Source organism: Brugia malayi (assembly GCF_000002995.4).
Source record: "Brugia malayi strain FR3 genome assembly, contig: Bm_v4_Chr4_scaffold_001, whole genome shotgun sequence".
Lineage (NCBI taxonomy): Eukaryota > Metazoa > Nematoda > Chromadorea > Rhabditida > Onchocercidae > Brugia > Brugia malayi.
In genome coordinates this window covers 5,724,452-5,751,433 of record NW_025062478.1, presented here as the reverse complement: position 1 = coordinate 5,751,433, position 26,982 = coordinate 5,724,452, and the positions used below count along the sequence as shown (strand labels likewise).

Genomic DNA, 26,982 nt, shown 5'->3' with positions numbered 1-26,982 from the left:
ACTGATAAAAAAGAAGCTTGAAGAAATATTTGAGAGATACATTAAAAGATTGATTTACATTCTGCGGGAGATCTAATCGTTTATAATGTTGGATTATTCTAACTGCTGTATTCCTTTTTAAAGTTATGAAGGAATTTTCCTTATATATGCTATAAAACCATTGAATTTTAATTGCAATGCACCGGAAAACAAAAAAAATATTTTGAGCAAACTTTTCAAAATGAGGTCCATTATAAACTTTATCAATCTAGTCCATAAAAAATGGTATTAGGTTATTTGAATCAACCAATTACGACTTATATTTAATTAATTTAAGAATTGTAAGATGATGTAAAATCAAGGTTGTTTTTGGCAGCATTTAATCGAAGAAAGTTATGTGGAATCAGAAATGTTATAATGGTGCTAAAATATGCAGAAATTAATTGCAAATTACTATTTTTATAGATATTGCCTTTCAGTATTTTCAAAGTGTCGAAAAATGCAGAAAGCATCCATAAATTATTCAAATTCTTATCCAATTTTTTAATTTAAAATGGATTTGATGAATGGCTCAGGTGACAAAAATTACGAAAGACCAATAAAAATCTTCTTCATAAGTGCAAAAAGTAAATCGGCAAGTTCATACACTTTTAATAATGTACGATAGACAAACATTTTCATATACTTTGTACAAGTATGCAAAGTTATTTTAAAGTAAAAGAATATGTTATATTGATTACAGAAATGAAAAGAGAAAGTTGAATTCTGGACTAAAATGTAAAATTTAATTAAATTCAAATGATTATGAATTACTTTCTCTTTTCAAAGGATAAACTGGTATTGGTGGATTAAAGGGACTGGAACGCAGTGAAAATTTTTTCAGTTCATCAAGTTTCGCAGTAATTTTCTCTTGTTCTGTTGAATTCCTTTTTGATGGAATCGAGAAATTCCTCTTTACTGAGCCAATTTTCTGTTCAGCAACAAGAAAAACTGGAGGGACTAGAGAAGAATTTCGAGTACTGTTCACCAATCCTGCAGATTTCTTATCGAAATGCTGATTGCTGTTTCGCACTGGTACAGTGTGGTCCGTTTCTTCTTCTCCTGGCATTATGGCATTGTTGCTCGTTATCAAATTATCGCATGGTTTGTCTTGCCATCTTGAAAGAGTGGAATCTGCGGATATAGCAGCAGCTGCTTCATTGGTTCCAAAAGGAGCGGAACTTTCTCTTACAGTAGGTGAAGATTTTCTTGGTAGGGAAAGCTGAAAATAGTTTCTACAAAAATAACCTAAAATTTGAATTTTGTTACTTAATGTTAAAATGCCATCTTCCGAAAATAAGCTCACGACACCGATAAATTCAATACATCAGCTGTTAAAAATTTCTGACTATCAGTTGATGTTTAAGGAGATTCAAAATATTTGAAGCCCATTAATTAAGTAGAAATACAAACCTTTCTGAGCACTTCTTCTGTACTTAACTCTATTTCCGGAACTGCTTGTTCCAGAGAGATCTTCTTTGATACTGTTTTCTTTGATTTTGCTTTTCCAAATGTTTCGTCCACATTAGTATCAATCATTTTTGTTTTTGTGGACGCTCTTTTAATCCCTGTCTTTTTTGATGTTGTGATTTTCACTGGATCAACTCTAGAGAAAGATTCGATTGGTTCAGTTGTTTTTCCGAGTGATTTGTTGTTTTTTTCAGTTAAAGGTGCCTTCGATAAATTGCTAGTGGCATTAATTGAATCGTTTCCAGAATTTCCAACAATACGAGGTGGTTGTTTTTTTGCGAGTGGTGCTTGCAATGTACTTTCCAAAATGGCAGGTTTCATCGGCTGAAGTTTTCCAGATTGCATTTCTGGCTTAACGACCAATTTATTAACTTCTTCAGTTCTCTTTTTCGCTTCTGCTTCTTCAGCTGCTTGACGCCTCAGTATTCTTCCTTTAATAATATTTCAGTTTCATAAAGATCAACATGATGTAATAATTACACTTAACACTATTTATTCCCAGAAATAACTTTTTTCCATTTACTCGGTTTCATTTTATCTGTCGACTAGTTCTAGATTTCCGACAATAATATGACAATAATAAAAGGTAAGATTTATGCTCAAGAAAGTGAAATGTCAATATTGCAAAGAGATTCATCCTGTCGTTCTCAGAGCAAAACATATGTAACTGATAGATTCATTGATTTTTAAGTATTCAAACATTCCTGAGTAGATCACCATGAGAAAAAGTTGAACAAGGAAGAAATAGGGAAGAAATAGAGGAGATGTATTAGCGATCCCTAAAAGCCCTGACATTGATATTCTGCATTACAATCAATTCATATAGTTTTCTAATTATTTTTCATCTTACCAAAACATTTTTTATAACTGCTAGTAAAAAAGATTACTTATTTCTTGATTTCTAATTAATGCGTTTTCGATTTTATGTCGACCTTCTGGCAATCGAAGATTAATTGATACTTTTGTCAAGCCTCTATTTTGAAATACCGCATCGATGATCTCCTTTTCAGCTGTGGTAGCAAATGTAACACCCTGAACAACAAACATCTAAAGAAGCAAGAAATCGAAGATTCCGAAATTAATGAACGGCTCTGTTAGCATAAAGACTGATAATCTGCCTAATAAATAAGGAGATGGAAAGAAGTTCAGAATATGACTGCTGATTATACATGTCTAAATAATTAGATAGTTCCGCAGTACTTCTCAGATCAATATATAAATGCTTTTCATATTTTCAGATTTATCCATTTACAGCTATTAAAGCAGTTGATAGATCAAAATTTAGGTCAAAATAACTTTCAAAACAATTTGGTTGGACTTCATAAAGAAATCATATATGTTGAATATTTTTTTCAGAAAAAATCTTTTCAAAAATTATTAGTGAATGAAAAATGAACCTGGTTAACAGCTTTTACTTCTTCAAGTGTCTGATTTACTAAAGCTGCTTTAAATAAACGCGCAAAAAAATCACCACTAAGATAATTTGTTTCCAAATTGATAGATTTTAGTGTAGTATTGCTTGCTACCACATCAAATATAGGCTGTAATGCATATAATTGCTCTTAATTTGCATACTTCTCAAAGTGACTTTTTCCAATTCTGATTTTATGATTTATCAAACAAAGATCAAAGCTTGGAAAAAGTGCCAAGTCAAGTCGAGAGTTATTCTATTTCACTCAATCTGATTGAGTGAAATAGAATAACTCTCGAAAGGATTTTAGACACTCTTTAAATCTTGAAATAAGTTATAAATTCAAAAGCCTTAAAATTTTAAACCTGCCTCACAATCGTTATCATACAAACCCATATTGGCGAGTGCTATTTTCTCCAGATGTGTATTATTTTTTATTGCAGATAAAAGTCGTTTCAGCTGTGGAATGGGTGTGCGCTGTAACATAATTGTCGGCTTACTAATTTTTAGATCATCATAAAATTAGTTTTAGACATTAAGAATTTAATTTGCTTGTTGATCGTAAAAAATGTTTTAAGCAAAAAAAAAAGTATGTTGAAGACTTTAAGAGCAAATTATAAAAAAGCTTTGCGTCATTTGATTCAATTATGCCACACAAATTCTTCGAACTCTCTGAACTATAAAACTAGTAATTTAGAAAATTTATAAATAAATTAACGCAAAACCTCACTTTCATGTTGTTTAAATTAACTTGTTTCAGTTTTGGGTCATCCATTTGTAACTGCTGTATTGACCAGTCCACATCAGTGTCATTATCTGGCTCCATAGGCCTGGTTTGTGGAGGTAATGAAGATTTGACAGGGCCTTTATACGTGTTGCAACCCATAATTTGTTCCGCTTCTTCCCAACTTATTATACGATTATCACTCATCATCTCTGTAAATGAACAAATAATTTTCGGCCAAAAATACACTGTTTAATTTCCCAATTATTCCTACAAAAAAATAAAATTGGCTAAAATAATAAGGAAGATAAGGAAGCAGAGCTATAGCACAAACATAAAAGTGCATGGGACAGTAAAGAAAATTTATTTCCGAAGACTTGAATTAAACCAATTCCGAATTCAGTTTTCGATCAATTGCTCATATTCATTTAATCTATCAAAAAAATCAGGTGGGAAAATTTTTAGTTTAAAGAAAAAAGAAAAAGTCTCTTAGTAAAAATCATTTGTGAAACAAGTCCCTACTCGATAGTTCACTTTACTATATATTAGTGACTTTCGAGAAAGTAAATTATGAGTAACTTTTGAAAACTTAACACTGAATAATTCGATGGCATAAAGTAATTTTCACTTTCATCAAAAATAAACAATTTACTCAATAATTCTTTCACTTCATCGTTCTGTTCTTGCTCTCCAAGGGCTTGAATTGCATCCATTAAATCGGCATCCGTCATCATATCGTTTCGCTGAGACATCGTCATATTTACACTACAAAATTATTTTCTAAGGATATGGAAAATTAAATTGTTCGCAACATTTCCGAGCAATTTCTAGTTTTTAGAATATTTTACAAAAATTGCTATTATGATTTACAGCTGAGACATATCGGGAAACAGTAGATCAATAAAACATCATTGTTGTGGTAAACAACTATTTCCTATGTTACACAACCATGTTTTTGACAAATGTTTGAGGGAATGAATGAATATAAGCACAAATGCGCCTTAGCAACTAGAAAAATTATTTTAAATGTTATTATATTAGCAAAATTATTGTTAAGGTAAGGACTGTTATTTGGTACAATAGATCTCCAAAAACTAATTAATGTAACATCTAAACGAGATGAGCTTTGGTAGATCTAAACAAGTCAAAAGTCCAAAAAATATTCTCATGAAAGTCGGTTCAGCTTGCGATCCTCGTGAAAATTTCAGGTACTTATTTTTTGTTTCGTTATTGATGTTGCAGATTCAGATAATTATCAAGAAAATGCTTCCATAATTTTCATATAAACGTAGAGCCATCTCTATCAAAAATCAAAACTTTATAAAAACTCTTGCAAATAACAAATAATTCATCGATTCCTATATGTTTTTATCAGTTAAAATATTTGTAATGAAAAATGATGCAAGAATTGACCTGACTAATCAACAGAAATGTTTTCAATAAAAAACACAAAAAAGATACTCAATGTAGAGAAGTGGAATACAGCTTTTTATTCAACTTCAAACACTGCTACCTATCATGCTCCTATCAGCTATCTATTACCTAATGAATATTTTAGCTAATTTTTAATGTTATGTCGGCAAATTGGATGATCCTTAAGAACGATCCTTACTTAGGAGAAGTTTCTTAATTGTACTGCTCAACGGTATACAACATAGTTCAATGAATAAGCAGTGAAATATGTATCGATGGATGTTAGGGACAGTGTTTGTCTATCTGACTAAAATCAATATCTGAACCAGAAAGTTTAAATAGAATAATATGAAAGCTAAAAAGCTAGAGGTGGAAGAAGCAGATTGGACAAAAGGATAAGGTTCATTTTGAACACTTTGTTTTCTAGAAAATGAATAAACTCTAGTGGGCATGACGTGTCGTGCAAATGCATTTCTTCAAAAAATATATCTGAAGTTAATGCCAGGAACTTATGGCATAAAATCATCTTATTAAACTTTTATTCCACATGTACAATTTTGCATGTATTGCATACAAATCTGAACGGTTTAAGATAATATAATTTACAAACAGCTACTTTGTTTACTAGATATCTTTCATTTGCATATCATTAGTCCAAGAGAGAATAATAATGATAAAATCTTCATTTCGATAGATTACTCTGGCAGAATAAGTTTTTGCCTTGCTGTCAACCTGTCTTTCTTCTCATTTTAAAGGCAAGTAATTAAGGTGACTTCGAAATGCAAATGCTGCTTGTTGTCCAAATCTTGAGTGAAAGAATCGATATATTTCTGATATTCATCTAATCTTTTTTATTGAAAAAGATTAGGTAATTCTAAGTTTGAAAATAAAGCCTTAACAAAGATATCATAGAAACAGGCATGGTATTTATTTTATCTCTAATAATAAATTATCGATCAGTTGTGTTTTTACAGAGATTAATAGTTGAGATATAACGGGACGAAAGATAGAAGGTTAAACACTTGCAAAAAGTGCACAAAACTAGGCCGGGATAAGGGAAATGTCTTTAAACAGAATAAGTTTGACAACTGTTGTCAAATAAACTTGACAAAAGAATTAAGTAATTGACCGTAAGTACTGATTATTATATGCTGGAGTGACAAATAAAGTGCATCTCCCTACAGGATACAATGTTTCCTCATCTCAAAAGTTCCGACATTTCTTACTGCTAATGCTAATTTATCAGGGATCACAACTTTCTACGTTCATTTTCCTATTGATCCTTCTTGTTATCTTCTATTCCATATCGGTGAGATTAATCACTTAAAAAATCTTAATCAGTTTATCAATCTGTCAACTGCAATAAGCACAGACTAAATGATCAAACATGCATAATTGGCAAAACATAATTTAGTTTGGAAAATTATCAAATATTGAAGATTAGCATTCAAACAACGCTATAAAAGGCACTTCTCGTAGCGACGACCTTTTCCGCCCTATCTTTCTTTTCTCTCGTCTTGAAGACTCTTGCTTTGTTTTAAATTATTTAGTTATTAATGCAGTTATAGGACAGACACTGTAGTAGAACAGCCAGAGTAGCTCACTTGATCACTTCATAGGCCTGTATTGTCAAAGAACAGCTCGATCGCAATAAAATAATTCAAATGTTGAAAATGACCATGCTATCTTCGAATATCTGAAAAGCCAATGGCCAATTCATTCGTTGAGTTTTGGATAGACTGTTAGAGGAAATCGCGGTATTTGTTATCATAAGCCTTCTTACCCTATTGTACATAAGCAAACTTCACTGTAAAAGATTCAAAGTAAGAACTTAGTCATAAATTAACCAGCAGTGAACGTATTCCAACAAAACAAACAAATGAGTTTGAGTGAAGCACATGTGACGATAATACTTCTTCAATTTATATACAATCACTGGATTTAAATCCGGTTGAAATACAAATGTATATTATACAAAATTTGTGTATAGTAGTTTAAATTATGTACCGTTGACAGTAGTATGAAATAAAATGAAGACTGGGTTTCAACGAAAGACGAAAAGTTGGAGCGCTCTGCTGAATTGGAGTCGCTTTTCTGAATAGATGATTGCTTACTCTACTTACTACTTCCTCCACAATTCATTTTATTAATTTCGGATTTTCGGGAAAGTTTGAAAGAAGTACAAAGATATACATATATATATGAACAATGGTTTTCTTCGACTTCTGCTCGCAGATAATGAATTGCTGCCCCGAGACAAAGAAGCCATTCGGAAAATTTTTGTTATTTGAAGATTAACTGTTAAATGCATTTAAATCAAACAAAATTAAATGTACAATTAATTAATCAATGGATTGAACAAATTTCTCTCTACACACAAATCTAATTACTGAATTTCAGTTGTTTAATGAAGATGTGTAAATCATCTCTGAACTTTTTATCGCAAGCCAAACCGTGAACTAAGCGGAAAACGAAATCTAATAAATGAAATTAACAATTATTACAAACATCTTCGGTCCTTTTTATCATAGAGGATGAAATATCTGGAAAAGAATTGTAACATTAAACTGTTTTTATCGTCAACACAAATCGAAAATATTCATTAAAGAATACTTCTTACAACAAGATGGACTGGATGCTTTTAAAAGAATTGACTACTCTACATGTAAACATTATTTAAATACGAATTAAGCAAACAAGCGATTTAGTCAGGTAACTTACCTTTATTATCAAATAGTTCATTATGATAATTTGTGTATGTGCAGTACGGAACCAAAGTTGGTACTATATGCAAACTTCTTCTGTTCAGTTTGCTTTGCATCAGTTTAGAAAAACGCTAATGCATTCAAAACACATCGTCGAATACTTTTTATTTGTATTGATGAAGAAGCTTAGCAGGAAAGAAACGAAAGTAGAGGACTGGTAAACAAAAGTAAGAGAATATCACTGAAGAAGCTGGTTTATGATACATGATATGAAAATTTTCAAAAACTTTATGAGTTTATTGAAGAAGAAAATCATTTAGAACAGCATTCTTCAGCTCCGTTAGTGTCAAAAAAAAAAAAAAAAAAAAAAAAAAAAAATGGAAACTGAAATACTGTTTTCTATCAACTGGGAAAAAGTAAAAACGAAAAAATTAAGCAATCAAAATTGAAGTTGCTGGCATAATAGTAAAATTATTGAAAAAGAAAGTGAGACAGACGGCGAGACAAGTTATGGGCAACTGTAAATTTACAAAAAAAAATGAAATTTTTAGAAAAGCTAATGAAATTGAAAGAAGCATGAAGCTGGAGAGAAAATAAACTCAAAAAACAAGGAAAAAAGAGCGAAGGATGCTTTTTAAATGTCCACAAACCATTGGCAAGAAGAGAAGCCATTGCTTCCACATTTAAGTGGTGAAATGAATGAAGGTGAAGGTGATCCAGCTATGCCGTATCGCACAACTCGAACTCCACCTTCTTCGCTGTTTCCCGTTTAGTCTCGCAAATTCACTTTACAACAATTCACCTTAAGTACTCTTGATCTCTCGTTCTGAACACAGTGAATACTATGAAAATCAACAAGAAGTTCAGCACACTAACTTCATTAGTTGATCGTTATTGCTATTTAACTAAAAATCTTTTTTACCTGAACAGCCAGATTTTAAACAACTTATTTCCTTAACACCCTTCCGGACTTGAAAATTTCAGGAAGGATGTCTGGAAGAGAAATTGCTCGCTAACTCTTTTACTCCCCACTCCCATTTGCAAAGCACAAAAATTTTCGTTTACGGTGAAAAAATGAAATCAAATCCAGAAATATATGTGAAACACAGAAATATATGCAGGATATATTGAAGATCTTTTCATCCACTTCTTTTTTTCTCATCATTCTATAATCTTGGAGCTACAGAATTCCTCCTCGATCATACGAACAAAATTTTTTCGCAACTTCCACACCAAAATCAACCAGCAATGTTTGCTTTGCTGTGTGTTATAAATGCAACGGTAAAGTCCGTTGGTAGATTTACATATGTTAAAATTCTTACATTGAAGTAGTACTGCGCAGTAAACATTTCAATCCTATCTATGTACTCATCTCAAACTGCACTCTTTCATATATCACGCAGACCTACTAATGTATGTTTTCAAAAGTCGAAGATAATTGCAGAGTCAATGAAGGTTTGCACTTCAAGATTACAGTAAAATCTAAGTCAACATGGAAGGATGTGATCAACGAATAGATTATTCATTGTAAAATTTCCGCATGGTTATAAACTGGCTCTCAAGAGATTGACGTTCTTCATACTACATCCCTTTGAATGCTTCAACGATGTAATTATTTATTAACAAAAAATTTCCATTATTGAAATTTCCAGGCTGATGAAATTTCCTTGTTATAAACAAGCAATAAAATTTTTCCTGGAAACGAACGTCTAATACTCAAATAATGTAGAAATGGAGAAAAAACATATCAGTATTTTATCAATTTCCTAATAATGGATCAATTTCCTAATAATGGAAAATTTCCTAATAATGGATCAATTTCCTAATAATGGAAAATGCTTTTGCTATCACTAATTCTAGTCACTTCACCACATCACATTTCTCGATAGTAAGTATACAGCGTTACTTACAATGTCAGGATTTTTTCCACTGCATGCAAAAATCACAAGAAAAATACCTGATAATGATAGGCACATTGAATTAAATTTTCTTTGAAAAACTTTTTCTTAGCTACCTTGCACTTTGCCGAATCCGGCTTCCCAATCATAGGGAAATTCTTGCACCTGTAGCACCGATATTGCTTTCCTCATTAGCTAAAAAAAATTTGCAATAAAACTAATCGGATAAAACAGTTTTCCAGCGATTCATTTTTTTTTTTAAATAACTTCAAATTCGATGAAGGTAATCTCTTTTGTCTTCTGGATTACATCTTGTTGTTGAGGTACTTTTAAAATCGTTTTGATAAAAAGAGAAATTCAAAGTTAACGTCCTTCAGCAAACATTCAATATCTAATAAATAAATATATCCTACCTTGTAAATCTTTTCATAATTTGGATTATCGTAAAACCGTAAGCTATCAATGTAATGTAAAATTTCGACATACTCTCGCGGACAACCACCCATAAGCTCCTGTAGACCCATTTCAAAACGACATCGCTCCTGCAACATAAAGCATTAGGCATATTGATAACATTCAGCTGATATTGTAATAAGATAAGAGTGAAGCTAAGCTAACTAGCAAATCTCATGCGATGAGTCTAATTTTAATGTTCAATCACCCCAAAAAACATTAAATAATGAAAGATAAGAAGAGTAGATTCTCTTATGTCTATTTATGTTTTATATCTTATCAATATTATGCATGGGATTACCCTCTCACAAAGAAATCCAATTTTTATCAGAAATTCAATTTCTGAATTTTGGAAAATCTGTGTTTACTTCAAAATTTAGTCACTAGTTTCGATATATATCAACGATGTAACGATGATCAAAGCTTTTTCTCTCCTTATTTTTTAAAACGCACAAATGCTGATGAGTATAATACTTTAAACATTGCTACTTCATCCTTTTTATCGTCTAACGAACGCCACGGAAGTGCACCACGTGTAATTTCAATTTGCTGATAGAGCCACGATTCAATATCATCCTTGCGACATGTTTCACGTCGTATGTGACACGATAACGATGCGTATCGAATCGTACCACGGAATCCAGCTATCTGTATAACTTAATTTTATGCGATTCTCAATGGTCTCAACTGATTAATTTATGAGGATTGGTAGTGTACAGATATGCATTAGACATGCATGCAATGACATTTTCTCAATTTTCTTAAAGACGAATTTATTGCATCTCCAATGGACAATGAATAACTAGCTTTATTCACAATGTTTCTTAGATAAATCATTTAATTGTGCATATCATTATCATTTTAAATCTTAACACTTCACTTCCTCATATTTGCCATTAATCACACTGTAGTGCACCACTAATTGCAGTAACTTGCATGAAAACTTGAAATTCGTGAAAATGATACCAAAAAGTGTCGAAAGTTTTAATCAGTTTAATATAATGAAATAGAGCAGATAAACTAATTAAATATAATGTTTGTCATATCCTAAAGTAAATTGAATTTCCTGCAAATCGAGCGAGAAGGTCACGTTAGGCTTAGGCCTACTGATTTCACAAAATGAACAACAACTATCGTCTTCGACTGTTTTATTTTCTTTTTCTTTTGCAACACATTCACACACTTTAAATTCTAGCAATTGATGGATAGAACAACAAACATAAAAGTCTATTGCGTAAATGGTTCCCGCTATCACTCATATGCTACTTTTTCCTAATTCTGTATAAATCTTTTAAGCATTTTCATTGGAAGATTTAGTAAATGATATGTATGTCAGAAATGCTTTTTTGTCCTATCAGATGTTCTTTTGAGTTGCTGTCACATTTCTAAATATGGTGTAATGTGTCGTGGAGGAAAGGAATGCCAAAATTCGCTTGCATTATCATCAATTTGATTTGCACAGGGGCCATTGCTGGACTATCCACGTGAAGAGTTGATATTGATTCAGAGTGACCTGTTTTTACTGCCCTAAGGAAAGTAAAAGCTCCCGCTCCATGCAGCTCACCATCCTCTCTGGCCTTAAACGTAAGAACGCTTCTTTATACAAACACGATGTCATGTAATGTATTTAGCCTCATCTCATCGCTATCTCTTTTTCTGTTCCCATTCTTTCCATTGGAATATTGTTTAATATTTCTTTTTTTCTTTTCTTCTTCAATTAAAACTTTAGTCATTTTATTGTCGATAAACCCGTAAAAGGAGCAAGCATGCAATTTACTGTTATATTGTGGCTTGCAACTTCTTTCCCATATAATTATTGAGGAAGACTTCGCTTAATAATATTGGTAAAAAAATAATTGTTTGTACTTGCAATACTGACTACTGAAGTCTTTATTTCTTCTATAAATTTGATATTGTATATCTGATAAAGTTAGCTTGGAATCTTGAATTTGGCCGTTACATATCAAAGCTATTTCACAAACCTTTCTCGGAGGTCGAAACCGTCCATGTTCATCTAAATAGCTTCGGCACATCCCAAAGTCCAATATGTAAATCCGTCGTAATTCATCAAGTTTTCCACGACCCGTTGCGTAATTACTTGGTTTAATATCACTGAAATATTAATTATACTATCACTTTGCTCTTATCTGAGTATCTAAGTGATGGAGACTTGAGAAGTCTGATTTTCTTATGTGATAATGATAACTGTAAATAGCAGAAATTTTTGCTCGTTCTAGAATTTCAATTATAAAATATTCGTTTATTAAAAAAAAAAAAATTGAATGAGAAATAGTGCTATGAAAAGGAATATTTGTCATACGATAAGACTAATTTCGGGATTAAACTATTTTCACACTAAGCTTCAAGTTTTTCGAAAATGCAGAGCGAAAGACCGATGCAAAAATCCAATAGCGTGAAGTTCTTCAATTGCTTCCAAACACTGAATTCCAACAGATAGTGCACAACCCATGGAAAATTTTTGCCCGGGTAACTCTTTCCTTATATCCTTCAAATAGGGATGTCGGATAATGAATACGAAGAGGTCGCTGATGAATTAGGAATAGAAAAGGATTTGTTCCCGTAAAGAATATTGTTTGTTATGAGTAATTAATATAAAGGGGTAATCAATTAATTAATGTGAATGAGTTGAGATATAGTTGCCAGTATATTGTCAGTCTAGCAGATTAACTTGTATAGTTTTGAAATGATTGCCAGTGAAAGATCGTAATCAAGTTTTATCAGTATTACTGTTATCTTCGATACCTCGGAGACCGGAAAGCTATCTCTTCTAATTTTATAGACATACCTGTAAACAAGGTCCAAGTAGTGTCATCACCAAATATAAGCATTTTTTATAGATTCCTGTATCTTCGCATGTACAGAAATGTTTGCTTTTTCGTTCATTCGCTAATTTAAGCACATAAACTTCCATTTTTAACAACTATAATCATTTATGTCATCAAGAGAGAGAGAGAAGCCAATATCAAAAATAATGTGCATTGTGAATATTTCACTATTTTTGTAAACATAATCAGAATATGATCCACAGAAATATATATCAGCAGTAAACGTCACCAAAAAACTATTTTATCTTGCTCTAAAGCTAATAAATTTACTTTAACTTTCTCCTTTAAGCTTTCTGTTTTTAGTGCATAAATTTCGTTTCCCCTCGATACCTGCAAAATAAAATTGCTTTAATTTGAGGAATTGTGAAGTAAACAATCATAAGAAAGAATGTCGATGAATTTTCATAGCAACCTTATAGACTGATCCAAAACCGCCCTCGCCAAGTTTTTCAACAACAGTCCATTGATCGATCTTCTCACCTGATTGCAACCTAATAATGTCCGCCATCCGATCGTCTGCATGAAGATGTAGTAAATAATGACGAACTTTGATAGAATGACTTCCTCTTTATTACTTTATTGTGGAGAGAAATATTATCAATAATATGTAAATTTAATTAATTATTTATATGAATTGTTAATTATAGGGTATGTTCTTGGGATGATACAATTTAACTGATACTGTATATTTTGTTCCAACCTCAATACTACTAAATTACATCCTGTATTGAAAAGATTGCAATTTGCGTAGCATGCAACGTGGTTTTCCGCAATAAAAATAACACCAGATGTTGGTTGGTCTGTGTAGGGAAGATGTATGTGTACATGTGACCTTTTGATAGCTATACATTAAGTCGATCTGATCTATTAGAAAGGAAGAATGATCTGTTGATTTATCAATTTGTAATGATAAGGCAGTTCATTGAAATGTACAGTTCTCCTTGAATCGTTGTGTAACGGTATTAACATTTGTTTTTGCTTTTTAAATGATTAGTTATTTGAATATGCTATTTTAAGGCAATTAATTGAAGAAGATTGCTGTAATGACTGTGTACATTTGTCCAGAAACTGGAGATGATGGTAATGATGGTAGCGAATTGAAACCTTTAAGGCAATTTTTTTTTAATTTTTGGTACTTTTATGTAGTTATTCTTAGATTTAAAATTTCAAAGAAGCAATGTTAAGAAGGCTATATTAAATTGTATAAACTTCTGGAGTTTTTGCATTAAATTAAATTTCGATAATTGGACTGCAGGACGCTTTATCAAGCGATGATAATTACTAAGTCTTCAAAAGGTGACTTCTTAATAAGGACTACGAAGGATGGAAAACAAATATGGGAAGTTGCTTCAAAGACGGCACTGAAGAAAAGTTGGAAACGTTACGAGCAAGAAATGTTGAAGAATGAAAAAGTTGCTGCAATGGTGAGATTGCTTTTTTTTTTTTTGAAAATATGAATTGAGTAGTTTGCTTGTTAGAAGAGACGGCGAGACGAGGTGTTACTTTAATTTATTGGCGAAAAATGAATTAAAAATAGGTAGCTTCATCATATAAGAAATATTTAATGAGTAGCATTTAATAAGTTGTTTGTATTTTTTATATGTTAGAGAAGGATGCGACAGAAGTGGGAGTAAAAGCAGCTCTTGAAGAAGCCAAAAAAGTGCAAGTGGAACTGAAAACGAGTCTGTCATGTATCACTGGTCTGAAGATTCGTGATCTCATTAAAGGATTCATAGGATGCGTCGACAAGGTATTTTACAATTATTATTCGTTGATTATCACAACTAGTTGTTCAGTGAAATAGATTATTGTTTGAGATATTTCTTTTTTTTTTGTAAAGATTATATATACATTTATTTATATTCGTCTTTGCATATTTTCCATATGTTTAGGAAAATCATTGATATTTTTCATCCTTCGAGATGGTACTGGTTTCCTTCAAGTACTACTCATGGATAAACTAGTTAGTTATTTTTTACTGCGGAATATGATCCGGATCTTTATGCCGTAGAATTGATAGAAAAATTTTGATAACAACCAGAAAATAATAATGAGCTGATTATATAAATGATACCATTTTCTATAGAACAAAATTTATTAATTAAAATTTTTTTAGTGCCAGACGTATGACGCTCTCACTGTGAATACTGATTGCACGGTTGAGATATACGGTACAATAAAGGAAGTTCCGGAAGGTAAAGAGGCACCGAATGGGCATGAGTTAATAGCTGATTTCTGAAAAATAATAGGAAGCGCACCTCCTGGAGGTATTGTTCAATTATTTCGTTCATTTTATTTTTATTTATTTTGTTCTATGCGCTTATTTTTATTTTTCGTAATTGTAATTCGTATGCCGTAAATTAATTTTTAAAATAGAATAATTGAGATTTCATATGAAGTACTTTAAAGAAAATATTGATAGCTAAATAATATAGTTACAGGTACATATGCTTACGTTGGTGATATTTTGAAAGATTATTTTTTTAGATAATCATAGAACTTTCCAGGAAAAAAAACAGAAATTTCTTGTGAATGTCTGAAAGGACTTAGGGAATGTGTTTATGGGGAAAAGTTGAAGGTTATTATGAGAATCATCGTAAGGCCTGTTTGAATACATATAGCGTACTGTTAGATTTAATCGGGCATAAGGAATATGAAACTTGTCACATTTGATCATGATATATTTTATCATATGCTGATGTGTAGTTAACTTATTTCACCGTACTAATAAGTTAGATTGTTATGCACTAGTAGAAATAGATAAGAAAATTTAAATTTCGGTAGTTTATATTCATTGCAGGCATTGATAATGTGTTAAACGAAGAAGCAAGTGTCGACAAAATGTTGGACAATAGACATTTGGTTATTCGAGGTGAAAATGCTGCCGCTTTGCTACGTTTGAGAGCAGCTGCTACTCGAGCAATGCGAGAACATTTCTATAATGCTGGCTATGTGGAAGTTGCACCACCGACTTTAGTGCAAACGCAGGTTACATTATATTTGATGAAGTGATGTTAGGATAATATATGTGTATCGATGAAATGATTGAAAATTATCTTTTTCTAGGTAGAAGGTGGATCACCGTTATTTAATCTGGACTATTTTGGTGAACAGTCTTTTCTTACGCAATCATCACAGCTCTATTTAGAAACTTGCATTCCCACTCTTGGTGATGTCTTCTGCATTGCTCAGTCTTACAGATTTGTATGTATTATTCCGATTTTTATGCAGGAATGATTTTAAAAAGGTGAAATTTTTAGCGAACATACATTTTTTATGTGTCATCATAATGCTACGGCACTAGTTGGTTTCCAGTAATCATAATTATTATGAAATTTTTTGGCGTTAATGGTTAGCAAAATGTTAGAATGATATTGCCATCTATAATTAAAAGCTTAATAATAATACTTTATTGTAACTGAAATGTAATGATGTATTGTGTTAATGTTGTGGAAGAGAGATGTGATTTATTTTATGAATAGAAAACATTTCTCGTAGTTGATAAATTAGAAAAAACTGCAGACTTTATGTGAATGTTATTCGGTTTTTATCAATATTTTTAATCATTATTATTATTGAGAATGCTTTTTTAAGGGCGGAAAAATCTCGTACTCGTCGACACTTGGCGGAATATGCACATGTTGAAGCCGAATGTCCTTTCATAACGCTGGATGATCTGATGGAGAAAATTGAAGAACTGGTTTGTGACACAGTGGATCGACTTTTAGCTGACGAGGAAGCAAAAAAATTATTGAAGCACATCAATCCAGTTATTTTTTCTCTCGCTTTTGATTTTTTTTTTTTTTTTTTTGGATGATATGCTAAATTTTTAGCTTATATTTTCAGTAGTTCTTGTTTATATGCTTAAAATAGTCAGTTGTAATAGGAAAAAAGTTTAAAACATTCGATGAGTATGAACTTCTGCCTTTTGTTTCGATATTTTCTTACTTCACAAAATTTATTCTTTCTCAAAAATCAATAATCATTTTAAAAAACATATAGTTAATAAAGTTGTTCTTTATTAGAGTTATAATATATACACGAGGAGTTTTCTTTCACTGATACTTTACGTTTTCCTTTATTTATCAATGATAATTGTCTTATATCCTCTTTTTGCAGAAATTTCAACGGCCAAAAAGGCCATTTTTAAGAATGGAATATAAGGATGCTATTAAATGGTTGCAAGAACACAATGTTCAGAATGAATTTGGTAATAGTTTTAGTTATGGGGAAGATATTGCTGAAGCAGCGGAACGTTTCATGACTGATACCATCAACAAGGTAAGTCTTTGCGGGATTATTTTCGGGTAATTTAAATTAGGCGCTGCTGTTTGGAGTTAGAATTTGTATTTTTAAAAAATTGACCTTGGTGCTTGTTTACGTCTAATGTGAAAAATGATTTATTCATTTTTCTTCTTTCATTTCTGACTTATTCATAAATATTTATTCATCATGATTATAGCGAGAATATAACAGAATAGAATTTGATAGTTCTAGAGATTCGAATTAATTAACTTAATAACAGAAATAACTTTTACTTCTCTTTTTATTTGCATTTGTGATTTATATTATAGTCTATTCTACTGAATCGTTTCCCGAGCGAAATTAAGGCATTTTATATGCAGAAGGATGCGCACGATAATACTTTAACAGAATCTGTTGATCTTCTTATGCCTGGCGTTGGCGAAATTGTTGGTGGCAGTATGAGAGTTTGGAAGGTATATTAGTCAAAACTTCACTAATACACATTTCAAAAAAAGGAATTTTCTGGAGTTTTCTTATTCATTTTCTTCGTTTTTTTTTTTTTTTTTTTCTTTTTTTTAACAATTTCTTCGTATATTTTAGTTCGATGAACTATCGAAAGCTTTTAAAAATGTGGAAATTGACCCGAAACCATATTACTGGTACTTGGATCAACGTTTATATGGCACCTGTCCACATGGTGGATATGGACTTGGCTTGGAACGTTTTATTTGTTGGTTAACAAACACCAATCATATTCGCGATGTGTGTTTTTACCCACGCTTTGTTGGTCGATGTGTCCCATAAATATCTTTTTCGTGATTAAATGAAAGGAAAGGAAATGACATCGTTGAATTGTTGAAGTCTGTGCACCGTTTTCTGCTTCTCACACTGATTGTGATGAGCTGTGTTGTTGAAAAATATTTTATATAAATTATATAAGTTATTGCAGAAGTTGATTTTACTGTTATCACTAATTTTTTTCTCTTAACTTTTGCTTTTTATAATTTAATAAACATATTACAGTAACTTGCGCCGATATATGCTTGTATAATTTATCTAGTTCCTTTAGCATATATATATCAAAAATGATAGGGGAAAAACTTAATTATCTGCTTATACTGTTATATGTAGTGCATGAGGATATTTCCTTCACACAACAAGATACAACGATATGATTAGTTATATAGCTCATATTTAGCCTTAAAAAAAGTTATATATAGCCCAACTTAGTGTTCCCATTCTGATGTCATTCTTATAATTAATAATGAGTAAGGTGATCTAACAATTGTTGAGATGTCATTTACACAATTCATCTTAAGTACTCTTGATCTCCCCGAACTAGTTTTTGGATTTCGAAAGGTTTTTATAGATATCCCTCATAGCGGTCACATATTGTAAAATTGCTTCAGGACTATTTTCATAAGAACAGTGTCAGTTTTTCCCATTTTAATAATGCCACCAGTTCCAAATATTCCTCCTGCTTTGACTGGTAGCAAGGAAGGGTATGTTTTTGTAGTTTTTTCAGTTTTTTATTTGAAGTGGTAATCATAAAGATTCTCAAATCCTGACTTCATTCCATTAAATATTGCTAATCAGAAATCCTTTTGTAGCATTACCTTAGGCTTTCTAGTTCATTTGTTTGAAAAGATTTCTTAACATTTCTAAGATGATAATGGTTCCTTTTTCAGGACATTCGCATTTTTAACGGTTCGCGATCGTTGGCCAAAGATATTAGGTAAAATTGTAGACCAAGTGCATCGGTATCGACATGCTCATATTGCTGTTCATGGCGAGGTTGTTTTGTTTCCTTACCATTCATGCCTAATGAATTATTAGCAAGATTACCTGACATATATAACGTTTTTTGATGTTATTTTCTTTTTTGGAAGAGAGAACAGTATCTGCTGGCATATGGTATCCTTAAAAAGTTAATAGATATAACAATTATTCTTTTTATATAATATTTATTTGCAAAGCACTGTTATCGAAGGGAGACATAAAATGTCCATGTTGGAAAATTTTCAGTATTTTGTGCTTGTTGCTGTTATTGTTGTAATTCCACGATATCGACAATAGCTTTATTGGTCTTTTGCAATTTCGTATCGTATCACGCATGTAAAATAATAGAAGAAACCAAGTAAATATGAAATTAAATAATATGAAATAAATATATATGAACCAAGTAAATATGAAATTATAACAACAAGTCACTGAATGTCCGCCAAGTTGTCTTTGTTTTCTCCATCAACGTTTGTTGAAAATGAACTGAGTGAGTGTTAAGACCAACCGAATCAAAGCTTGTAGTACCCAAAAACTGAGCTTAGACAAAGGTTTCAACTCCTTACGTAGCGCACAATGGCTTTTAACAAAGCGCATCATTACCGTGAGCAAATAACTCTCACTGTCACATGTTGTTAACCCTTCATATAGTGCTGGTTGATTTACAACATCACGTCGTTTGCAATATTTTGAATATAATATCTATAATATAATATGAAAGATATAATGTTTATAATGTTTTGACATTACAAATAGATTTGGTTTATAACAACGAAAATAGAATTTACAACTTTTTAAGAATCGATTATAAGTTTGACTTTTGAATTAGAAACCTCAGCAATAAACTTTTAACAGATTGTAATATTCTAGATAAGGCACATAAGCTTAGCTGCTACAATTGAAAAATGAGTGTTAGACTGATGGTTTTACTTAGATATAAAGTTGAAACAGTTTTATGTTTATCTAAGGAATATTTAGATAAGGCAGTTTTTAATCTGCAAATTTTATTTTATGGATTTAATACAAAATTTGTTATGTTTCGATTTAGTAAAAGTATAAGGGTTTATGAGTCTAATTACTCTGATTACATTTTTCGGCTTCGCTCCCATATGTATTCAATATCTTTATATTAATCTCTTTGTGATTTAGTTTATGATAAAACATGAAGTATTTGTGTACTTATGCTTATGAGGGAATCGCGAATAGATTTTTAGAATTTCAGAAACAGGAAACATATGAGTCTAAGTACTTTGACTGGAGGAATAGATGTGATTTCAACTTTTCTAGATTACGTTTTACATTAACAAAGGTTAGATAAATACCTTTACTGTCCGGCAGGTATCAAGTTAAAAGCCAAACGGTGAAAACCAAATCAGTCTTTGATCACTGTAAAGAAAGGGAGGGTATATATTTATATAGTTCTGTTAAAGCAATAAGGAAAGTTGAGTTAGCAGGTATGAAATTATACCTGGAAATCGCGAGAACTATACATTTTGAGAGCAGCTAGAGTTGTCGGTATTCTTTCATACTCATACATATTCTATATTATGTATCACTAAACATATACTGTCAGACTTTTTTATTGTCTGATTTGAATATAATTTTGTTTCAATTATTAGTGAGAGAGTTATGATTCAAAAAATTTCTCTTTATGTCTCACACATTTCACTGCATCAAATTTGATATGCAATTCCTCCTATCTGAATTTTACTACGTTTTCCTTTTTTTTTTTTTAAATGACTATTAAATTTCTGTTATATTATATTCTTATTTCAGGTAGGCGAAAAAGATATTAAATCGGTCCTTAGTCAACTGTCTGAGTTATCTTATCTTGTCTCCACGGACAAACCATTGCAAGATCTTAGTGACCATGGAGAAAACGTTAGTATTTGGAATGAAGAACTGAGAGAATTGCGAATGAAGGTGCTTTTATAAAGTCTGTATAGCTACAAAATATTTTTCACTTAATTATTTTTTTACCCATTAATTGGATCTCTGATTCCAAGAAAGCACGATAAGAATAAAACACCTAATATTATTCTTTTATGAGGTACAGGACTCTTTATAAAATGCTGAACTAAAAATTTGAAAAATTTAGTTTTAGAAAATAATACTTGGTAGGTTGTACTTTACCTTTTACTCATGGAATGAATTAGAGAATAAACTGATTGATATGTCATTTCAGAAAGGTACAGAACAAGTGACTTGGTATCGTTGTGATTGGTTGTTTGCTGAATGTTTTTTATATAGGCAAATAATGAGTTTGTTTTTGAAAACAACAACACTAAAACAATTCGATCCATTCGCATCACAGAAACAAGGCTCTTTTATTGGTTGGTGAGTATTTTGTTTTAGTTTTGTTCGTCATAAACAGTATTCTCGTATTATGCAGTCATACCGTTATAGAGTGATCAAGTTCTAGTCATTTCGTATAAAAAAAAACTGATGCAGTTTTTATAATATATATATATAGTTAATTTTAGCATTGATACGATTAGTATGCTTGCAAAACGTGTGGAAGAAATGGCATCAGAAACAGCAAAAGTCAATTACGACATAATTTCTTATTTTTTCCAGGTATAGTTTTGATATATGCTTCTGGTATTTGGTATCAAAACTAGAAACCTTAAAGTTTAAAATGTCTTTTTACTTTTCAAACTGAATTACTTTTTTTTTCTTCGTGCAGGTGTGTTTATGGGGAAATACATGTGATTTATCGCTTTCATGTGGTGAACGCGTTACGTCGTTGCCTTTTTCGGATATGGTTGACCACCTTGCCGATAAAATCTTATGTAATCAGATTGGTGAAATTGATCGTATTTTAAGGTAATTCATTAGTATGCGAAAGATTTTCACATTAATGATAAATTGGAATCTTTGGAAATTACCTTTTCTTTATCATACTTTTTATTTTTCTTTTGAAAAACGATGAGCTTCAGAAGTGGTAAAGTGGAGCGTGTAGATATAGTTCTTGATAATTCTGGTCTCGAACTTTTCGCTGATTTAGCAGTTGCAGAATTATTAATTGGCAAGTGTGGTGTAAAGAATGTCGTTTTTCACGGAAAGGTTCGTGTTTTCTTAAAGTTTCTAGATTCTGGGTCATTAATTTGTCTCTTGTTCTAACATTTTTTTTTTTTTTTTGCTTTTTTCCATATTTGTTAAAAAATCATGAAATCATAAAACTTATAAACTCTTGGTTTAAAGATATTGTTGACTTTAACCTAAAAAATGAAACTATCCCGCTTAATCATTTAAGCAGCGGAATCACTCTCCAATTGTTTTTATTCATGTTCTCATTATTATTTTGGATCAGATTTAACAAATTTTCACGGTAGTTATATATACATATATATATTTCTGTCTGCAGAGTATGCCATGGTTTGTGTCGGACGTTACTGGTATAGATTTCAACTGGACAGTCGAAATGCTAATTGCTAATTCGGACTATTTGTTGAGAAATTTTGGTGTAAAATGCTCACAAAGATTATCTGATGTATGATTCTTCGATCCTGTTACATATGTATATTACATTCTTTTAGTGTTTCTTAAACGAAATATATAGAGTAAACTGGTAATAATATTTTGGCTTTGCTTTAATCTCTGTTAAAAATACACTGAAGAGAAAAATCTCGAAACTATAATTTTGATTAAATTTTAACTCGTGATTAGCTTGCAAAGTTTTTAATCAGTAGGACACTTCGTTATTTTCAGTCCATCGACCTTTTTTAGGGTGAATTTGTTTTCCAAAGTCATTATTTCTGGACTCTTCCATATCCATATTACTTAATGGCTGAGAAAGCTCCAGATCTTTACAATGAATTATCACAATCGTCATTAATCATTTTTAAAGGAGATTATAACTACAGAAAGCTGGTTAGTGATCTAGAGTGGCCACAAGATACTCCTTTCAAAGTAATTTTTTTCATTAATTTTTTTATTCTTCAATATGTTAATAAGGTCGACAAAAGTATGTGTTAGACCGCTGCATATATAGGAGATTAATAAAAGTCAGTAGTGCAGATTCGACACATATTTGCAGATTATTCCTAACATGAAATCATCTTTGTGTCTCAGTCATGTAATTTCAGATAGCTTTACGAGGCTTCGGTCCAGCACCAATTTTGGTGCTTCGTACTATAAAAGCAGAAACGGTGGCAGGACTAAGTTCAAATGTGATTGACGATTTACGGAGGAAATATGGTAGCAATAAAATTTGGATGACAACGGGAGAATATGCTGTTGCACAGTTCACGATATGATTCCTTCTTTTCTATCATAATCACTCATAGTTCTTTAATCAGTTCAGAACTCCAGCAAATTCTAATAAGAGCCTTTGATTTTGGATTCTGTATTCTATTGGATTAAACTAGACTAAATGTAGTTAATAAAGATTTACAAGGAGACAAAGAATTATTAAAATAGTGCGAATAGTTAGGAACTAGTTGAAAAACACTAGGAAATTTTTAAATTTCAATTCCTACTAGCGTGAATCAAATTACTTTAGGAAAAAAAGGATTAGGCTTCAATTTATTAGTATATATTTTGCAGTTCCTCAAGGGGGTTTCAAGATGAATGTACCCACTATATTTCTGGAGTTTAGCTCTCAGTACTTGAAAGTCCTTACACGCAAAATTTTGTTTGCTTAAATACCGTTGAACATCTTTGTCAGATTTCATTAAACTGCAATATGGTTATTGAATAAATTACGCGCAATCTCTTTATTCACAATGGCGTATCATGCAAAGAAGGACAAGGGGGAACAATTTGAAGATGGTTTGAATCAACTTTAGAATGTTATATATTCTATATCTCTGAAAATCTTTCGATAGGAATCGATGACCACAGTTTGTTGATAGAGTAAATATGGCACCTGCACAAGAATAAATATGCTAACTTCTCAGAAGAGGCAAGTGACCCTCACCAAAAATAACTTTTGTTAGTGGTAATTCATGCACAATGTTATGCGGACTGTAATCTCTCTACTACAAGATTTTAGACCGAGTGGAGAAACGTGTATGGAGAAAGGAACTGACCTTCAGAATGACATCAAATTTTATTAAAAAATTACACTCAGGTATAAAGAGCGCAAAGGGATGTGAATTTAGATCGGTTTGTATGCAAAATTTTCACAAACCTACAAATACTCATCGTTTCTTCAGTAATCATTTCCCGATCCATTTCTTTACTGATAAGCTTCACTGACTCAGTCTATCATACTAGTGTTATTTTCAGAAAAAAAAAGACTGATTGGGTTGATTTTTTACTTCTTCTTGTTAGAGCCCACTTTGCTTGTAATTATGTTTGAGTAGACGACTAAAGAGAGTGATAGCATTAACTGTAAACAATGTTGTCAATTCATTCGCGAAACTATGAAGTAACGTTGAAGTATTAATATTTTCAGTGAAATTTAAGGTTATTATTGCCTTGACCAATTTCATAAGACAGCAAGGAAAAGATTATAGTATCCAATAAGCATGCAATTTTTGTTGGTGTTAAAAATAAGTTGACCTGAAGTTTTGGTCATGTGTTTTAGTTTTTTGAAAAACATTGAGAAAAAAAGTTTAATTAGGTTTAGTGGCCAAATTTCCTATAGCTCTAAACATGATGATAATCTATCGAAAGCATATAATAGTTACTAAAAAACAAATAGATTACTACTGGCCATGTCATTAAAAAAGAAGCACAATTTATATATAGTTTCAATGGTGATTTAAAAAAAAAAGAGCATTTATAATCTGTCATATAATATCAGATAAATTATGCATAATTTATTGACGCCTCTCAGGTATCAGTGTCGTAAGAAATCAGTGCTTCTTTATTAATTTACTCACTTCATAGATTCATCATATTTCTTCAGTATTTGATGATTTTGTAAGTGATAAAAGTATCATTTTTATGGAAAAATTAATTCATCCATTTACAATTCAATCCTTAGGCTGAAACAAAATTTAGTTCATTTATTACTTTTACTTTATAATATTAGTTGTTGACAGGGAAAGTGTCATATAATATGCATGCTTGCAAGGATTAGCCCAATGAGTCAATATTTCTTTTCAGCGTTTTCTTCTTTTAGAAAAAAGAGGTACATTAAAATAGGATATGGAAAAGAGAAGAAAAGAGGAATGAATGGCGAGAGTGGAAAAAGTGTGGAGAAAGGGTGATGATGGTGATGGTGATAATTATCACTTCCTGAGGCTGATAAAACGGTTTTGGTTATTGAGCAGAGTTTGCAAAGGAAGCTACAGTCGAACACTCATTAATTTAACCTCTTCAGCTCACGATGAAAAGAAGACTGCTCAAAATCTCTCATTTCTTCAATTCACAGTTTTTTTCTCTTTCTTTTCTCTTCTCCTGATATTATTTTCTTTTAATTTCTAGGAAGGCATTTCTTTTTCCATATTTTTGTACATGCATTGATTGCTTTTACCATATAACTCTGAATGCTCTGTTATCAGCAATTTGCATGCTTCCAGTCAATGATACATATCAAAAATCAAAGAACTGATAAGTACTTTCTTCTTAAATCAAAATAATTTCACACGTTTAAATAATTCCAAAATCAAGAAGAAGTAACGTAATATGACACATTCATTCATTCCACTAATGAAATTCATTAATTGCAAGCATTGTTTTATTTCTCAAATCAATAACTAAGTCTGTTTGTTCAATGACTTCATCTAATTGGTCATTTCCTGGGTTATACAAATTAATATACTTCGTTAATTTAAATAACGATGACAAAATTAATGCTATCATCTTAGCACTGTATTGATTTTGTAGATTCGTTAGCCATCAGACATAACTTTCCCTCCCAATGTTTTTCTAAAGTCATTCTAAAAGTGCGACAAGTTAGGAGAGCCTGTTCTGCTGTCGCAATTTCACATTATCTGTATGTGTGTGTGTGTGTACATATGTCTCTGTGTATGTATGATAACTGAAACGTTATGATCTGTGACCTTTTCCAATTTTACATTCTCCTGATTACACCCACTTACCATTTAAAGTCATTTTCTGATTTGACATCTCTCAAAATAATCATCACAACATTATTATTTGTTCACTTTATCAGTGATTATTTGTTCACAGTTAATTAGGGATGTAAAAGTTATCCTTTAGTTAAAAAGTTTTTTATTTTTGCGGTTTTTTATGCCAGGAATCAATGGCAAATAAATTTGCTTTAAAATAATCAATGGAGAATTTTTCATGATTTTCAATTTACTTCCTGGTAATTTCTTGATAATTATCTTTTTTGTCACTGAAATAAATTTCACAATTCAAAAATTGGTTTCCGATTTCCATATATGAATGTTGTTGATTAAACAAAATAACATTAATCAAACTATAAATTCTTAAGGTAATCAATTTTGATATATACATTTTTGACTTATCTGAAATAGTTTGTGCGATACTATTAGCATACCTCTACTGATTGATAATTTTTCAAATGATATCATCTAAAATCAAACTTGGAATATAGAAAAAAAAAATTATTAAATTATTCTTTCTATAAAAAATCTACTTAACTAGCTTGTTGTGTTGAAATTTACTAAAAACATTTTCCATTTTCATCAGGTATTTAATTAAATTTCATCAAATCCTTTACATTTATAAATTCTTGATTGAACAGAACACAGAAATAGTAGCTTGAAAGAAGGAACGCTACCGACAACTTTTAGTTTAGCTAGAATGAGAATTCTAACCAAAGTGATATTTTATTATCTCAACTAATTAATTCCTCGTTTTTCTTTATGAGCAGTACTGAACTCATCATCATCTCTACGCTACTTTTTAATTATTATTGTTATTGTGATGATGAAAACTCGAAGGAAATTTCACACAATACTACTTCAGTATCTATTGTACATTTGAAAGTTCATATGTAGCTTTCCTTTCTTTCGCGCAGAAATATTATCCATTTTTAACAAATAATTAATTTAAAAAATTAATAATTTATTATTAATTATTATTATCGTTATTATAATAATTAAGTCTTGAATTTGTATTTCAATTCAACATTTAT

At 31.1% G+C, this 26,982-nt stretch overlaps 6 protein-coding genes across 7 annotated transcripts; 4 read left to right on the top strand and 2 right to left on the bottom strand.

The window, feature by feature from the left end:
* Positions 1-781: 781 nt before the first annotated feature.
* On the bottom strand, positions 782-4,381 carry Bma-tmd-2 (Uncharacterized protein; the record flags this gene model as incomplete). Its single annotated transcript, XM_043081774.1, has 7 exons — positions 782-1,240; positions 1,432-1,919; positions 2,376-2,520; positions 2,886-3,029; positions 3,269-3,376; positions 3,630-3,835; positions 4,276-4,381. The coding sequence occupies 7 exons, from the start codon at positions 4,379-4,381 to the stop codon at positions 782-784; spliced, it is 1,656 nt and encodes a 551-aa protein (XP_042937708.1).
* Positions 4,382-9,747: 5,366 nt separating this feature from the next.
* Positions 9,748-13,446, bottom strand: Bm9989 (Uncharacterized protein; the record flags this gene model as incomplete). The annotated part of the gene is made up of 8 exons (XM_001901903.1): positions 9,748-9,834; positions 10,053-10,181; positions 10,567-10,740; positions 12,075-12,204; positions 12,486-12,598; positions 12,899-13,033; positions 13,209-13,268; positions 13,351-13,446. The coding sequence occupies 8 exons, from the start codon at positions 13,444-13,446 to the stop codon at positions 9,748-9,750; spliced, it is 924 nt and encodes a 307-aa protein (XP_001901938.1).
* Positions 13,447-13,981: 535 nt separating this feature from the next.
* On the top strand, positions 13,982-14,572 carry Bm17760 (Uncharacterized protein; the record flags this gene model as incomplete). The annotated part of the gene is made up of 3 exons (XM_043081773.1): positions 13,982-14,049; positions 14,194-14,362; positions 14,546-14,572. The coding sequence occupies 3 exons, from the start codon at positions 13,982-13,984 to the stop codon at positions 14,570-14,572; spliced, it is 264 nt and encodes an 87-aa protein (XP_042937707.1).
* A 103-nt stretch (positions 14,573-14,675) lies between these two features.
* Positions 14,676-15,177, top strand: Bma-nars-1.2 (Uncharacterized protein; the record flags this gene model as incomplete). The annotated part of the gene is made up of 3 exons (XM_043081772.1): positions 14,676-14,688; positions 14,831-14,901; positions 15,055-15,177. The coding sequence occupies 3 exons, from the start codon at positions 14,676-14,678 to the stop codon at positions 15,175-15,177; spliced, it is 207 nt and encodes a 68-aa protein (XP_042937706.1).
* A 967-nt stretch (positions 15,178-16,144) lies between these two features.
* Positions 16,145-17,987, top strand: Bma-nars-1.3 (Uncharacterized protein; the record flags this gene model as incomplete). Its single annotated transcript, XM_043081771.1, has 5 exons — positions 16,145-16,185; positions 16,533-16,707; positions 17,058-17,219; positions 17,513-17,656; positions 17,784-17,987. 5 exons carry the CDS (start codon positions 16,145-16,147, stop codon positions 17,985-17,987), a joined length of 726 nt encoding a protein of 241 aa, XP_042937705.1.
* A 648-nt stretch (positions 17,988-18,635) lies between these two features.
* Positions 18,636-23,221, top strand: Bm3723 (Uncharacterized protein; the record flags this gene model as incomplete). Of its 2 annotated transcripts, XM_001901905.1 has the most annotated exons (10): positions 18,636-18,685; positions 18,872-18,977; positions 20,739-20,885; positions 21,148-21,299; positions 21,446-21,539; positions 21,649-21,788; positions 21,902-22,028; positions 22,330-22,455; positions 22,692-22,874; positions 23,051-23,221. In XM_001901905.1, 10 exons carry the CDS (start codon positions 18,636-18,638, stop codon positions 23,219-23,221), a joined length of 1,296 nt encoding a protein of 431 aa, XP_001901940.1. The 2 variants fall into 2 exon arrangements, with proteins under 2 accessions (XP_001901940.1, XP_042937704.1); XM_043081770.1 differs by lacking the exons at positions 18,636-18,685; positions 18,872-18,977 and having other exon boundaries at positions 20,880-20,885.
* Between the last annotated feature and the right edge of the window lie 3,761 nt (positions 23,222-26,982).